Source organism: Nicotiana attenuata, chromosome 3 (assembly GCF_001879085.1).
Source record: "Nicotiana attenuata strain UT chromosome 3, NIATTr2, whole genome shotgun sequence".
Lineage (NCBI taxonomy): Eukaryota > Viridiplantae > Streptophyta > Magnoliopsida > Solanales > Solanaceae > Nicotiana > Nicotiana attenuata.
The window spans coordinates 14,896,149-14,913,236 of NC_031991.1; the positions used below are offsets into that span (position 1 = coordinate 14,896,149).

Sequence of the window (17,088 nt, forward strand, 5' to 3'; positions counted from 1 at the left end):
TTTATCCTTTAATCCTTGGGTTTCAGTGTTAATTCATGTTTATACACAATAATAACATAATCTAAGCCCAAGAATCCATACCTGATGATAGCCCTCGAAACCCTCTTCAAAAATCGCCCAAAATCTCCTTAGTCCGAAGTCCAAAATGTTGTTCTTTCAAAAATTCGCGAAGATGATTAATTTCACTTAACTGCCAGGCATTTCGCTTCTGCGGATCCAGTACCGCTTTTGCGGCTTCCGCTTATGCGGCCAACGTCCGCTTTTGCGGACCTTTCACTTAAGGCAACCTTCCGCTTCTGCGGTCCCCAATCGCATCTGCGGGACCGCTTAAGCGATCCAATGCTCCGCTTCTGCGGAACCTGACCAGGGTTCCAAATTCCGCTCCTGCGAGGTCTAGCTCGCTTCTGCGAGGCCGCCTTTGCGGTCCTCCTTCCGCTCCATGAGGGGATCATTGTCCAACACACTCAGGCAGGTGAGTTCATTTATAGAAAGAGTGGACAAATCTACAATGTAAATATTGTTAACTCTTTTTCCCTGCAAACCAATCTTGTCAGTGGTAAGATTAATCACAAAGCATTTGGTAGAGGTAAATGCTACAAGATTACCTCTGTCACACAGTTGTGACACACTGATTAGGCTATATTTCAAGCCATCTATCAAGTAGACATTCTCAATGGAGTGTGAGTCTGTCTTACCTACCTTTCCAACCCCAATAATCTCGCCTTTCTTCCCATTTCCAAAAGTGACATTACCTCCTTTTATGTCCTCAAGTGAAAGGAACCGGTTCTTGCTTCCAGTCATATGTTTTGAGCAGCCACTATCCATGTACCATATATGGCTACTTCCCTTCACTTGGACCTGCAAAAAGAAATCAGGGTTTAGTCTTAGGAACCCAAACTAGTTTGGGTCCCTTTCTATAGGCAAAGGGGTAAATCAAATTCTTTTTGGCCCACCCAAGCAGCCTAATTTTCTTTTGAACAAAGGTTTTGTTCTTTTGACTGGCCTTTTCTTTTGCATTACATTCATTTTTGTAATTACCAGTCTTGCCACAATGTGTGCAGATTTTGTTTTCAGGAAGAGTGAGGTACTTGCTTTTGGGCTCCCACTTAGGTGCTTGTGTCCCATAGCCAAGTCCTCTCTTGTTGCTACTGTGGTGTTCTTGTAGCCAGGATAGTGCATCAGAAGCCTTATTCCATTTGCAAGTTCTGTCTAGTTCATGTTTTACCTTCCCTAGGTCTTCTTTTAAGGTTCTTATCTGCTCATCTTTTTTGTACAACTCATCCTTCATTTTTCCTAGGTTTTCTTCTAAGGTGAGATGTGTGTGATCAGCTTTCTTCTTACTCGTTCCTAATTTCAGTTTTAGATTTTCAGACCTAAGTTCTAGGATGTTGGTGTCAAGTTCAAGAACCTGGTTCTTCAACTCGGCATTTTTACTGTCACTCTCATTAGCCCTAAATTCTAGGATTTTTGCACTTGGCTTTTAAGATCACACACTCCCTAGACAGTTGTTTCTTCTCATTGTTAATTATCTCAGACACATCGATGAAGTCTAGCAATAGTTCAGACAACCTTTCTTTAGACAGAAATTTAATCTTGTCTTTGAGATGAATCACACTTACCTCTTGTTCATCATCTGATTTTCCGATGGCCGTAAGTGCTTGTTCATCTCCAGCTTCATCTTTTGAATCTTCATCTGATGTTTCTCCCCAAGCAGCAACCATTGCCTTTGTTGATCCTTTGTTCCTTTTGGGTTGAACCTGTTCCTTCTTCATGTTCCTTCATTCAGCCCTTTCCTTCTTCCATTCAATTTCCTTTTGGGTTGCACAATTCTTGATCATGCGATCAGTCTTGCCACATTTGTAGCAACCCTCGTTAGTTTGTTTCTCAGGAGCCTTTGATTTGTTGAAGGTTGTACCTCTTGAAGAACCCTTTCCTCTCATTAGGTACTTTTTGAAATCCCTTGTGATCATGGCCATTTCATCATCCTCCAGATCTGCACCTTCAGCTATTCTGAGAGCCACACTCCTTTCCTTCTTGGGTGCATCCATTTTCATGGTTTGCCTTCTCAGTTCATAGGCAGTGCGGTTTCCAATAAGTTCATCCAACTTGAGAGTAGCAATGTTCTTTGATTCCTAAATAGCAGTGGTTTTGCTTTCCCAAGTCACTGGTAAAACCCTTGTCAAGATTTTCTCAACCCTGTCTTCTTCAAGGATAATTCTCCCAAGAGATTTAAGTTCATTTGTTAGTGTTGTGAACCTTGTATACATCTCCTGAATAGTTTCACCTTCCTTCATAGTGAAATTCTCATACTGAGAATATAGCAGTGTTCCTCTTGATCTCTTTACTTGAGGAGTTCCTTCATGAGCCACTTGTAAAGTGTCCCATATCTCCTTAGCAGTGGTACAACTTTGAATCCTGCTGTACTTGTCTGGACCTAGTCCACACACAAGCTATTTCTTGGCCTTGGCATTCTTTTCCCATTTCTTCAAGTCTTCATCAGTGCAGTCAACTCTTGTTTTTGGCACATCCACTCCTTCAGTATTCTTCTTTGTTGTCGCCAGGGGACCATCAATGACTATGTACCAGAGTTCATAATCTTCTCCTATAATGTGATCTCTCATCCTATTCTTCCACCAAGAATAGTACTAACCATTAAAGAGTGGAGGCCTAGTAGTGGATTGCCCTTCCCAGTTTCCAGGTGGTGCACCCATCTTGATCTTTTCCTAAGGTGTTAACCTCTTCAAGGTTAACCTACTCTGATACCAATTGAAGTTTTAAACTTCAATACCACACAAGAAGTGGGGGGGGGGTGATTTGTGTGGTACCCAATTTTTGCTTAACTGAACTCTAGAATGACCCGGTTCTTCTATGTGTTCCAACTACTACTGTTTGCGGAATAATAAATAAAAAAAATAAAGAACACAGAGATTTTTACGTGGAAAACATCTGGCTCAAAAGGTAAAAAAACCACGACCTACTACTCAATAGGATTTCTCAAACTTCCACTAAAATCACTGAGCCAAAACAGCATTTACAAAACTCTTTGTAAACCTAAAGATTAACTCTAATCCCGTTTTGGCACACAGCCTCAACTGTTGCGACAACTTCAAGTTAACTCTAACTTGAACACTCTAGGTACCTAATACAATTGCTTCTATGAAAGCTGAAAGGTACAATGTAAAATCTCCTACTACAATTGAACTAGAATAAAAGATAGACACTTGAAATTGGTTCTTCTATCTCGTTCAAGTAGCTTCAGGATTGCACGCTTGAATCACACATAAATTGCTTGCAAAATCGCCTTGCTCTTTTGCTCTCAATTTAAGTTTAACTTCTGCTTATGTGCATTGCCTGTAAAAGAGAACAACACTGATATTTTTGATGGGTTAGTAATTAGAGATTGACTAGGATACAAGTACTACTCTTCTATCGTAGGAGAGTTCAAAGTGATCTCAAACTCTAACACTATCTTCTTCCTAAACTGTGTTTTCTTCATGTAAGGAGTCTTTCCCTCCTTATCCAATATGCAACCTTTTCGATCAGATCAGGAGATATCGCTTCTTGATCAGTTAGATTTATCTCCTTCACGTGCATCTCACATGTACAGGTTGATCATGACTGTGCTTCACAAGCTAGACCTGGTCCATGTCTGAGTTCTTTTGTCAATCTTCAAAACTTCACCTGTTCTTGGGCCAACAACTTGACTTGGTCTAAGTCACGGGCTTTCCTCTCCCTCACCTTGGCCAACCGGTGTCCCCTCCTTTGCCCTCGATCTCCTCGTACAAACGAGCAAACGCTGCTTTCTTAGCCGTCGTAACTGCTAACTTTGCCTCTTTCTTCGCCTTTATGTAACACTCCCGATAAGTCCTTTTTTCCTCCTCATTTGTACTCTCTACTAGCTTCAAATAAGCAGCTTTCTTAGCTTCCACTTTACCTTGAACCTCTCCATTCCACCACCAGTCCCCTTTATGTCCCCCAGGAGAACCCTACGTTACCCCTAAGACCTCTCCAGCAGCTACCCTAATGCAATATGCAGTCATGGACCACATACTAGACGCGTCCCCCATACTCGTCCAGGCCCTCATAGCCAACAACTTCTCCCCTAACTCCTGAGCTTTGTCCTTGGTCAAGTTACCCCACTTGATCTAAGGTTGCCTGCACCCCGCCCTCTTCCTCCAACTTCTCTTGATCTCCAGGTCCATAACTAGAAGCCTATGTAGGGTCGTGAGGTGCTCACTCGGGATGACCTTGCAGTCAGTGCACAAACCTTTATCGCATTTCCTGCAGAGAAGAAAATCAATCTGAATCTTGCCCATTAAATTTCGAAAAGTGACCAGGTGCTCTTCCCTCTTCGGGAAACTCGAGTTAGCTATAACCGATTCAAAAGCTCTAGCAAACTCCAACAGTGAATTACCTCCCTCATTCCTATCCCCAAAACCGTACCCGCCATGCACATCATCATAACCCCCTGCACTAGCCCCAATATGACCATTGAAATCTCCGCCAATGAACAACTTCTCTGTGTGCGGGATACTACGCACCATCTCGTCCAAATCATCCCAAAATTGCTTCTTGACCTCTTGGTTCAAACCTACCTGAGGAGCATATGCACTAATCACGTTTACAGTAAACCCACCAACTACCAGCTTAATACTCATCAACCTGTCATTTACCCTCCTAACCTCAACCACGAGCTCCCTGAGATCCCTGTCTACTAAAATACCTACCCCATTCTTACCCTTAGTGCTCCTTGAGTACCATAGTTTAAACCCGTCTACATCTCGGGCCTTAGTACCCTTCCATCTAGTCTCCTGAACACACGCTATGTTGATCTTCCTCTTCTGGAGAATCTTACCTTACTCTATATACTTCCCCGTCAACGTCCCAATATTCCAAGACCTAATTCGCAACCTAGAGGCTTTCTTACTCCCCTTCCTACCCCTGGACCCTACCCCCAGCCCCACCCGAGGACATGATCTTACTCTCACATCATTCACTACCGCCACTATAAGCAAAAGGTATTAGGTAAACACTACCACTAAGAACAAAAAACGGGAACAAAGGACTACAAGTTACGAACCAAAGAGCTAAAAATAACTCAAAGGAGTGACTAACAGGATTAAAATGGATAGACGAAACCCTACCAATTTTTACAAAGTTGGACAGAAAAATTCCAATGTACAACCAAATCAAACAAGGTGTCAATCAAATTGTTACAAGAAGCAGACCCAAAAGTGACTAATACCAGCCAAACCTACAATTTTAAATTCTAGTACCCAGTAACAAGAAGCAGATTTAAAAGTGGTGAATGCTAAAAAGAACCAAACTTTGCAATTTTTAAAAATCCAAAATACCCATTCTTAAGCTAAACTGAACAGAAGAATTCCACTATACAGCCAAATCAAACAATATATCACTTCAATTGTAACAAGAAACCGATTTAAAAGTGGCTACTACTAAGAAGAACAAAACTTTGAAAAGAATAACTAAAAAGATTAACACCTAGAAGCAGATTGTTTAGATTCTTTAGAGAAAAAAGGGTGCAATTATACCAGTATCAAAGAACCAATATGCAATATAGAGTAATAGAGTAGGAACTTTAGAACCTGGTTTTGTCGTCGAGGAATTTAGTCGCTGGAGACGTAACAACTCGTAGCTTCCGTCAAAAGTCCGGCCGCCGACGGTACTATTCTTTGCCATCAACTATGGGTTCCGATAAAGGGGGAGGAGAAAGAGAAGAGAAAGGAGATAAAGGATATTTATTGAACTCAAATTCGGAGCCGAAAGTACTTAAAATCGCTGAAACCAACACAAACTTTACCGTAAGCTTTGGTAAATTTGCAAAATAGAGTACGTCGAGCGCAAATCACAACTTTTCAATGGATTAAAAAGCAGAGGATTTTTATCAAACTCAGATTTGGAGCCGCAAGTGCTTAAAATCGTTGAAATTGACAAAAACTTTACCGTAAGATTTGATAAAACAAATAGAAATTCAAATATTTTTAACAAAAGTTGGAATCTTGTTCAATTCTTGAATCAAATAAAATAAAATAATATAATTTCCAGAAGTTTTCTTTCTGTTTAGTAAATGTGGAAGAGAAATTAGGGATTGTGGTTTTTATTTTATGATACAAAGAAAAGGTATCTGAATGAGAAACAAGAGTGAAAAAGAAAAATAATCGGAAAGAAGATTGTGCGAGTGTAGTACCAACTTCCAAAAGGGTTTGATGAAACTTTGGCATTAAAAAACGCACTTCTCTGAGATTGTGCTTGTTAACTGATTAGTCTTAGTGTTTCAGGTTCTCTAAATCGGAGGAAATGGATGCAAATGAGATTGTGACAGAAAATAGATTAAGAATAAAAACTAGCTATAAATCAGTTAATTACTCTTTCATAGGGTACAATATTGTTAAATACTACTACGAGAAAAGTTATAATCTATTGAGATTTACAAACAAAAATCCTTAACATTGAATTCCTAGTTAATTAGTTAACAAAAAATATAATCCCAAAAGTCCCCCCAAAAAAGTGATTTAGAAAATATTATATACTTTAAGTTATGGATTATATGTGATGTTGTTAGGAAATATTATTTATGACCAAAATTTTGAATGGAGTGTACTTAATATTTTATTTTTTATTTTATTATTATGATGACCTGTTTATGAATATGGTGTACTTATTATTATTTTTAATATTATTAACTTATTTCACTAATTTTGATAGAATTTGCATGAATTTAATTACTTAATTTATATATAAGACGTAATTAGTGATAAATTAGTAGAAATTGGGAATGGGCAGAATATACCTTTTTACTTTATTAATTATCCTAATTTTCCTTAACCACTTAAAAATGAGTTACTTTGCAAAGAATTATATCAGGGAGGGGGGAGGGGGGGGGGGTGTCGTAGGATTTATGGACCCCTCCCACCAAATCTAAACCATGGTCGACCTGTAAAAGCCCTAAAACAAAAAACGAGACAGAAGTCAGAACTAATCCAATTACTCATCTCTAGTGTGTGATAAAACGAAAACCCCAGTAGGGTTTTGTTTGATCCTTTCTCTTCAATCATCGTTGCAATGGGAGCGAGTCGAAAGCTACAGGGTGAAATCGATCGAGTTCTGAAGAAAGTTCAAGAAGGCGTTGATGTCTTCGATAGCATATGGAACAAGGTACCAATTCTTTTTTTTTGTTTGCCGTTTCTACTACTTCAGTAGCCCACATTTGCAGAAAGCTTTCTTTAATTGAGTGTTCTTTCTTCAGGTTTACGACACGGATAATGCGAACCAGAAGGAAAAATTTGAAGCGGATTTGAAAAAGGAGATCAAAAAGCTTCAGAGGTATAGAGACCAAATCAAAACATGGATTCAATCAAGTGAAATCAAAGATAAAAAGGTACCAATTCAGGCTGTTTTGTTTCCGCTTTACATAGTACTATTCAATTCAGTCTTGGTAGTTAGATGCATTTACTCGTCAATCACTAATACTAGCTGTGCTTATAAGACTTGCTCTATCAATAGAATTGAAAGTTAGTGATTTGTGCTCTCTCAATTTCATAATGCATGCTGCTCTGGGGAAACATAGTATTTCGGCTGGAAATGTTTGATTTCTTGTCACTTATTTCTGCCTGTTTGGTGTCAAATTTAACCTGACATTGATAAAAGTATTTGGCAGCCACCCAAAGATCTGTAAGTGCCTTGTCTAAAAGAATGCTGAATATCGCGAACTCCTCAATTTTAGTTGATTGACATCAAACTAATAGGATGATTCAGACCTGATTATTATTCTAAGGAAAAAGAATTGCAACAACAACAACATAACTAGTATTATCCCACACTGTGGGGCCTGGAGAGGGTAGTGTGTACGCAGAAGGCAGACCTTACCCCTACCTTGTGAGGATAGAGAGTCTGTTTCCAATAGACCCTCGGCTTAGAAAAGCATAAGCACCGCATTAAAGAAAATATAGACAAGAAGGGACAGTACCAAAAAGCCATATAAAAACAGAATAAAAATAACAAGATAGTAAGATCAACAATGAAAGAAAACAACGGTTAGCCATAAAAACCTGCTACCAACGGAAAGCGAGACTGCGTGCCAATACTACTGTTATGAACACTCTAGACTACCTACTGTACTAACCTAATCCTCGACCTCCATACCTTCCTATCAGGGGTCATGTCCTCGGTCAGCTGAAGCCAATGATGTCAAAGGCTCATTTAAGGCGCGCTTAAGCTCCGAAGCTCAGAAAAGCTCAGCGAGTGCGCTTCGCCTCGCTTTTTTTATGAAGTGAATATTATTAACAAAAGGCATCAAGAAGATGCAGATGTAACAAAGAAACAGAAAGTATCAAAAAAATATGAACAAAAGATCTATCATTAGACTAAGGAGCTGATAAGTTCCAAAAAGGATTTAGGGCCAGCTAAAAAGATTAACTAAACATTTGGCTTTAAGAGAATGATTGGCAGTTGAGACCCCATCAAAGCATCTATGATTCCTTTTGGTCCATATACACCACAAAATACAAGCAGGAACCATGGCCCAGATCCTTTTGATGGTTTTATCAACTTTTCATGAGCACCAACTCACAAAAGCCTCCCTAACACTACATGGCATAGACCAATGCAGACCAAAAAGAGTTAGGAACATGTTCCACATGTCTGTTTCAACTAAGCAGTGAAGAAACAAATGATTAATTGACTCAGACTTGTAGAGGCACATGTAACACCTATTAGGTAGCTGAAAATTTCTCCTGATGAGATTGTCTTGTGTTAACCAAGCGCTCGCTTAAGTTGCGCTTCAGTGTAAGCAAGGCACTAAGGCGTGTGCCTTATTGCCCATGAGTTCTATCTTGAATCAGGAAATACTTAATAACAATAATAATCAACAAATAAGTGTATTACGTTGTTAAGTAAAACATTATGAGTGAAGTTGTTACTTTTTTTTCTTGAATTTTTATATATATATATATATATATATTTCATTCATTGCGGCTTTTTTTACAAAAGCCCACATTTTAATTGCGCTTTGTGCTTAAAGCTCCAATAGACCTCGAGCGCTTTTTAGAGCTTTTCGCTTTTGACAACACTGGCTGAAACTGCGCCATGTCTTGCCTAATCACCTCTCTCCTCCTCTTTTTTGGCCTATCTCTACCTCTTCGTAGTCCCTCCAATGTCAACCTCTCACACCTCCTCACCGGGGTGTCTGTGCTCCTCCCTTACATGCCCAAACCACCTAAGCCGCGCTTCCCGCTTCTTGTCCTCAATAGGGGCCACACCCACCTTGTCACGAATAACCTCATTTATGATCCTATCGAACCTGGTGTGTCCACACATCCATCGCAACATCCTCATCTCTGCTACCTTCATCTTCTGGACATGAGCGATCTTGACTGGCCAACACTCCGCCCCATACAACATCGTTGATCTGACCACCACTCTGTAGAACTTACCTTAAGTGTAAATGAACTATAAATGAAGAAATGTATAGAAATCTCCAGATAAGATTACAAAATTCTAGGAGAACCTAGTTAAAGCTATTAGTCCGGCGAGTATAAGCTGCTTCAGAAACCTAGACTATTGTGATCATTCACTTTTGCTGTTCTTGATCTTAACTAAAAGAATAAGTTTTAACTGTACAAGAAACTGCGCATGGATGTTGTGTTTGGGGAAGTTTGGACCATAACTACTTCTTTATGTAGTGTCAACTATTCTAGAAAGAATGATGATTCCGAACCTTCTTTCTCACCTCTGAACTTTGAGTGATTTTTGTTCTTTCTTTAATGTCTAAGTTTAGGTTATCTTTAGACATGTTTTTACTCGAATATTTCAAGGGCTGCATTACAGAGTCAACCTAGTTTCTACCTTGGCGTGGGAACTCCTATACATGCCCACTACTCTTTCCTACCAGCTGGAAACACTTCCCATTTACTTGAGGCCCCTGTTGGACTTGTGGTTTCAATTCTGTTTCAACATACTTGAGCAAGATCTGAGTTCCTTATGTTGGTGACAGAAATGGTTCTAGAGAGTGTATGTCCCATGTGTGTTGTTGATTGTTGCACAGGCATTTGTTTACTCATATTTGGTATTATTTTAAGACTGTGCACGGAGAAAATAAATCTACCTATTATGCTGCAGCTTTAGAAGGAGAAGGGAAGTGGTCTTGTTGGTAGGAAAGAAGTGGCAAGGGGTGCTAATGCACTCTCTGTACGAGTGACACATGCACCTTTACAATATGACTGCCAATCTTTATTGTAAAAGTAGTAGGCATTCATTTTGTTTTCTTTTGGAAGGTAATGCACTCCATCTCATTGAATATGAAGTGGTAGGGATATTGGTGGAGAAAGGAAAAGGACAAGAAGAGATAGTGCTACTACTGAAGGGTACTAGAGATAGACTTGGGATAAGGCAAGAAAGTGAAAATGCTCTGTTCTAGGCAATCAAATTGAGACTGCTACTGATCTGATAGGACATGTTGATATAACTAGTTTGGTGATGATTCTTAGAGAAGTTTTAGCTGGGTGCTTATTTTTCAATTTGTACTTCTTCTTCTCCATATTAAGTGCCTTATTTGGTTGAGCATGGTTCTTAAGGTTAGAGTTAAAATTATATTTTTAATTTTGTATAAATACGATGAAGATGGATTCATAATTGTGAATGAAGTTTTAACTAATTGATGAGATGACCTTCTACCGATACACTCTTTTTACAGTATATAGTTATGCGCTTCTCTTTCTTTTTGTAGATTAATAATGACTTATCGGTACTAATTTTAAAAACTGATGGCTTCTTGCCATGCAATTGCTTAGTTCTGACCATTGAGTTGGTGGCCTATTTGCATCAGTGCATCCATTTACCTTCTGTGTGATCATAGATTCTACTTTTTGTTATGTTTTCAACAAAACCATGCAATTTTGTTTGACTAGTTTTATTTTTGCATATTGACATAGGTAAGTGCCTCGTATGAACAAGCATTAATGGATGCTCGTAAGCTTATTGAGCGTGAAATGGAGCGATTCAAAATATGTGAGAAAGAAACTAAGACCAAAGCATTTTCAAAAGAAGGTTTGGGTCAACAACCTAAGACGGTAAGCGTTGCTCTACAACTTTGAGGTCACCTAGCTCTGTATGTTTTATTTTTTGTCGTGTTTTTGGTTTCCATGTAGAAGTTAATAGGTCCCATCTGAAAGAAATCCTTAGAAAGTGGCTATACTATTTTGTGTATTTTCCATGTAGCAAACATACACCTTTAAAAGCCCAATACTTACTATCTTAGAAAAAGATTGATGAAAATGATCTTTTCTTAGAGAAAGGAAAGCATTAGATAGGAATATAAATACAAATACTTGCACCTAGCATAGGTGCTTTTTAGTACTAGGCTTGTACTATTCTCGACAACAGTTAATCAACTTTTCCATCTCCCATTCATAGACCCTTAGTTGAGTGCTGGCTGTACATTAAAGAAGTAGTGATGTCTTTTATCATCCATTAATGGAGGCTTTGTGAATGCAAGGTCAAACTGATGCTTCTTCTGCCAATTTTAGTTTTAGCTTTTAGTTTTCCATTATATTTTAGTCCATATGTGGGTTCAAAGTCAGCTTTGCATTTTATATCATTGTACCATTTTGGTTGTAATTGTGTTTCATTTTGTTCTTCCAAATGTATCAGGACCCAAGGGAGAAGGCCAAATCAGAGACACGAGATTGGTTGAATAATACGGTATGAACTTGAGATTCTATCTCCTTTACCTCTTCAAATGAATTACTTTTTTCAGAGGTTTTATTGGTTCAAAAATTTCGGTTCTCTTTCCAGATGTTTATCTTCCAAGCGTAGAATGGCTTCTTTTTCCATCTGTTTTATCTTCCATTCTTCCAAGGGTAAAAACTTAACATTTAATTTCCAAGTAAGAAAATTTTATTTAAAGAATAGCACCTGTAGAGTGCAATGAATGAGTAGTACAACCCCCAACTATTTGCATCTTAATGCACTAGCTACATGTTAAAAAAACTGAGGAGATTAACCATCCTATCTCCTTGTACATTTTCATTAATATACGGAAAGGCTATCTGGCTAAGAGAGCTAATCATCTATGCTTTAAGGTACAAATATTATCCTTTTTGTCTTCATAGTATCTTTGAAGTGCAAGTTTAGTGGTGCGGATCAGGAAGTGGACGGGGATGTGAGGTTGGATTCACAAGTCATTCCTAGGAGAGATAGTTTCAGGTACTTTGGGTCAGTCATTCAGGGGAATGGAGAGATTGACGAGGAGGTCACACATCGTATCGGGACGGGGTGGATTAAATGGAGGCTCGTTTCTGTTGTTTTCATTATTATACGAAAAGGCTATCTGGCTAAGAGAGCTAATCATCTATGCTTTAAGGTATAAATATTATCCTTTTTGTCTTCAGAGTATCTCTGAAGTGCAAGTTTAGTGGTGCGGTTGCACTTCAGTGGTGCAGATCAGGAAGTGGACGGGGATGTGAGGTTGGATTCACAAGTCATTCCTAGGAGAGATAGTTTCAAGTACCTCGGGTCAATTATTTAGGGGAATGGAGAGATTGACGAGGAGGTCACACATCGTATCGGGGCGGGGTGGATTAAATGGAGGCTCGCTACCGGTGTTCTGTGTGATAAGAATGTGCCACCAAAACTTAAAGGTAAGCTCTACAAAGTGGTGGTCTGACCGACTATGTTGTATGGGGCTGAGTGCCGCCAGTCAAGAAGTCCCATATCCAGAAGATGAAAGTGACAGAAATGAGGATGCTGAGATGGATGTGGGCACACTAGGTTGGATAAGATTAGGAATGAAGTTATTCGGGTCAAGGTGGGAGTGGATCCGATGGAGGACAAGATGCGGGAAGCGAGACTTAGGTGGTTCGTTCATGTGAAGAGGAGAGGCGCCGATGCCCCAGTTAGGAGATACGAGAGGTTGGTCGTGGAGGGCCTAAGGAGAGGTAAGGGTAGACTCAAGAAGTATTAGGGATAAGGTGATTAGGCAAGACATGACGATGCTCCGGCACACCGAGGACATGACCCGTGATAGGAAGGTGTGGAGGTCGAGAATTAGGGTAGAGGCTTAGGTAGCCGAGCGTCTTCTTTGTAAGCGTACTATTTAGTGCTAGTCTTGTATTTCTTATTCTCATATTCCTGTTACTACCTGTTGATTCTTGCGCTTTAGTCTTCTGATTGCCTTGTTGGTATTGCTCTTATTGTTATTTCTTGTTTTTACCTTTCTTGAGCCTTTTATCCGTTTTACTTTTGTATCTTTTCTGAGCCTAGTGTCTACCGGAAACAGCCTCTCTACTTTCTCAAGGTAGGGGTAAGGACCGTGATCACGCCCAACTATGCCTTATAAAAAGGACAAAGCGGTCGCTGTAAATATATTCCGGTTAACAAGTTCGGAGTCGAATCCCACAGGGAATTAACCTATCGATCACAACTATTGGACTCGCAGAAATTCACGTATTCAATCTTCAGAAATGTTTGAGTAACAAAATGGGTGTTTATTAACTAAATATTACGTAATAAAAGTGCAGTAATTAAGAACTAGCTATATACTGATTGTAAGAAAGAATGAGAATGGTCTAAGGTTATGATTTCCCCTTTTGTCGGAATCCTTTCCGCTATGTTTGCTATAAATTTGCCTAAGTCTTCTCTATCGATCATGAGCACTCTGACTGTCGTAACTCTCTCCCGAGTAATTACAACAATATACTAGACATATCTTCCCGAATTACGCTAGCTGGCCTTAGTTACAGCTCACTTAGATCGCACCCAAGGTTTCGTTATCCCTAATCCCACCTTTAAACCCTTCATATTGATCCCTCATATACGTTAGGAGTGGTGTTGTTCAACAACTACCTAAATATACACTCTTTCCCGAGTAATGCATACTAAATAGGCACAGCCGATTGAGGGCCCTTTAATCAACAACAATCACAATATAGTTGAACAAACAGAGAAAATACGATGGCAAATCTATATTAACATATCAAGAAATTCATCCTCCAAGAGGTTCCATCAAAACCCTAGATTAAATGTTTAGCTACGCATAATCGTTTTCACAATCATAACAGTAGAATTCATCATTAATGATCAAAACAAGAGGAAGAAAGGTAAAACTCTATGCCGAATCTTCCGCCTTGCCTCTTCTTGCCTCCAATAATCCTTCAAAAACCTTGATACCTTCTTTTTGGGCGAGCTTGGCTTCTTATAGGTTAAGGAGGGTTGCACCCGAACTTACGAATTTACCCCTGAAAATAACGTTCCTCGAAGTGACGAGCGCGGCCGCGCTTGGACCGCGCTTGGGCCACGCATATTGCATTCTTTTCTGCCCGACGAGCGCGGCCTAAGCGCGGCCGCGCTTGGCCCGCGCTCATGGAGTTCAGCCGTCTTCCATTTTTTCCCTATTCTTCCACGCGCATTCACCTCCGATTGGCCTTCCTTGCTCCAAATTAGCTCCAAACACTGTTCAATGTCCTCATAATCAAGACTTGCTCATGCAAAGTACAAAATTCATTATTAGAGCCATTTGTTGTCATTTAACCTTTATATAGCAATAAAGTATAGCTAAGTTGGGGCGTAAATGGTCGCTAAACTACATGAATATAGCGTATTATCAGACCGCGTACACATTACCCTCCCTAGACCCCACATGTGGGATTTCACTGGGTTTTGTTGTTGTTGTTGTTGTTGTTGTCGTCGTCTTCAGAGTATCTCTGATTTCTTTCCTTGCAACAAACAATCAACCATATAGCCATTGGTACAGGTGCTCCACAACTTTTGTTGCCTTTTTATAATCCTCTTCTACTCCAGCAATGTAACTCGTCTCTAGGAGATTCTAGTATGCACCATTTAACTTCAAGCAAATCTAAAATCATGTACCACATCTGGTATGTGATTCTGAGGTGGATGAATAAGTGCTTCACGTCTTCATAATCTTCACACTTAACACATGTTGCAAATAATTATACCTCTTCTTTGTAGACTGTGTTGGTTCAAGCAAGCCTCTCTGAGCCATTGAAATCACTTTACTTTACAAAGTGCTTTGTTTTTCCAATTTCCATGGTCATACTTGTTCTTGTTGTCTACTTTGTGACAAAGCTTTATACCTGAAATTGGTTAGTTTTTGGTAGATCAACTTAATGTGATCCAAGGAGAACTGCACGGGAAAGGGGTATTAATCCTAGAGAGGAGAGTTTCTCTCTCTAAACTCCAAGTTGCATAACAGATTGGTTATTTATACATTTAAGAAAATATTCAGTCTCGTGAAAGTTATCTAAATCTTCATTACATTCCTTGATTATTGTCCACCATTTTTGATAAAAAGATATAGTAAATTCGTCCGATCCTGGTTGCTTCCACTATTTCTTTCTCTTCAATGGACCATTCACTTTTCTCCAGACAAGGCAGTTCCTTGTCTCCCCATTTGTTCACTAATTCTTGGTTTCTGAGGATAAAGTCTTCTAGAAGTTTACCATGTGATTACTGATAGCCTCTCCTTCATCAATCATTTCTCCATTTACTTCTAATATGTCAATATGATTGTATGTCCTTTCCTCATATGTCATTTTCAAAAGTACTTAATGTTCTTATCCCGATTTTGTAACTAAAGGCACTTGGATTTCTGTCTCCAAGAAATCTGCTCACAATTTGCCATCTCTTCGATTTCCAATGTCACGTTTGCTTTCTGCACCAACTCTCGGTTCGAGAGTGGCCTACTTTCTGCCTCGCTGTCCATTTCGAACAATTTCTCCCGCACTTCTGGTTTCCTCCCCTTTGTGTTGCTAAATACATGTGTGTTCCATTCCATCGGATCTTTTTAACATTTTCATTTTGTTGGCGAGTTTGAAATCATGTCTTCCCGTCGCTTCAAAACCATCCCACCAACTTCTTACCATGTCCATAAAACCTTACGTGCCAGCCACATTTTTTGAAGTTAAACTACTATGTCCTCTCTTATTGCCCACAATATAACATTAGAAGGCTATGGTCTGGCACTACTTTTGGAAGTAATAATTGTTTTATGCATTTGAAATTTTCAGTCTCATTCAGTTGAATAAGATCCTATCTATTCTTGATGCTATGTGTGATTTGCTTCTTTGACCACATAAATTCTCCTGTATCTGTATTTTCAGACTCGCATGAAATAGAAATTGTCCCTTAAGACAATCCACCCTCTTCCTATTCCACCTTTACTACCAAACGGTTCTATAACCTCATACTCCACCCATTGTCTCACCTCTCTATTTGTCCATGTGGCAATCTGAATTTCTTGTATAAAATAGATGTCAACCTTCCATTTTGACATTGACAACTTAACAGTCTTACGTTTAGAACAGTCATTTAAAGCTCTTACATTCCAACGTAATATTTTTATGTTTATTGCTAAATTCTACAACTCTTTTTCCTCTCAACTTTGCTGCCTGTCCTACTTCCAAAGTTGACATGGAACTCCAATTTCTTCAATTCCTTCCTCCCTTTTTGAGTTTTCAGTTTCAGTCCTTCTATTTTCCATTCTCATATGAGGCCTAGGATTTCTTTTATCGAAGTCACCATTTATCAAACAACTACATGTTTCTAAATAGTTTTGTGATGCAGGTCATAACATAACATAACAGTCTGAATCCACTTCCTAGTTGGTCTCTTTTTATTTCTGGATTTGATAATGTTGTGTTCAGTATCATTAACCATCTAAAGCATTGTGTGAGAAGATATATGTCTAGCATGTTTCTTTCCAATATATATATATATATATATATATATATATATATATATATATATATATATATATATAGCATGTTCTTTTCCAAAATAAGCACACACAAGGTGGGACTTAAAGAATTGTGGCTGACATTGTTTGCTGGCACAAAACAGAAATGGAAACGGTGACGGATAGCATTGTCATGAGTTCGTGGGGTGGAAGATGGGTGAAGTATGAGACTATTCTTGCTAGGGGTAATGCATGGGGAATTATTTACTATGGGATAAGAGAAAAGTTGAATGTTTGGAGGTTCAAAAGACGATTTCTATTCAGTGGATCTCATAGTTGTAGGGTTGGAATGGAGTGAGGTTTGGGGGGGGGGGGGT

General features: G+C 39.1%; 2 protein-coding genes across 4 annotated transcripts in view; one reads left to right on the forward strand and one right to left on the reverse strand.

The window, feature by feature from the left end:
* Positions 1-4,658, reverse strand: part of LOC109224187 (craniofacial development protein 2-like) — a 9,261-nt gene extending 4,603 nt beyond the window's left edge. Inside the window, exons 1-2 of the mRNA XM_019388772.1 lie at positions 4,238-4,658; positions 3,739-3,964 (exon numbers count right to left, since the gene is read on the reverse strand). Of these exons, the coding sequence (XP_019244317.1) occupies positions 3,739-3,964; positions 4,238-4,658 (647 nt within the window). The remainder of the gene's footprint in view (positions 1-3,738; positions 3,965-4,237) is intronic.
* The window catches only part of LOC109223334 (general negative regulator of transcription subunit 3), a 45,277-nt gene continuing 35,125 nt past the window's right edge, over positions 6,937-17,088 (forward strand). For all 3 annotated transcript variants that reach the window (XM_019387593.1, XM_019387594.1, XM_019387595.1), the window contains exons 1-4: positions 6,937-7,176; positions 7,268-7,399; positions 10,950-11,087; positions 11,668-11,718. In XM_019387593.1, coding sequence (XP_019243138.1) covers positions 7,084-7,176; positions 7,268-7,399; positions 10,950-11,087; positions 11,668-11,718 — 414 coding nt within the window. In that variant the 5' untranslated portion in view covers positions 6,937-7,083. The remainder of the gene's footprint in view (positions 7,177-7,267; positions 7,400-10,949; positions 11,088-11,667; positions 11,719-17,088) is intronic.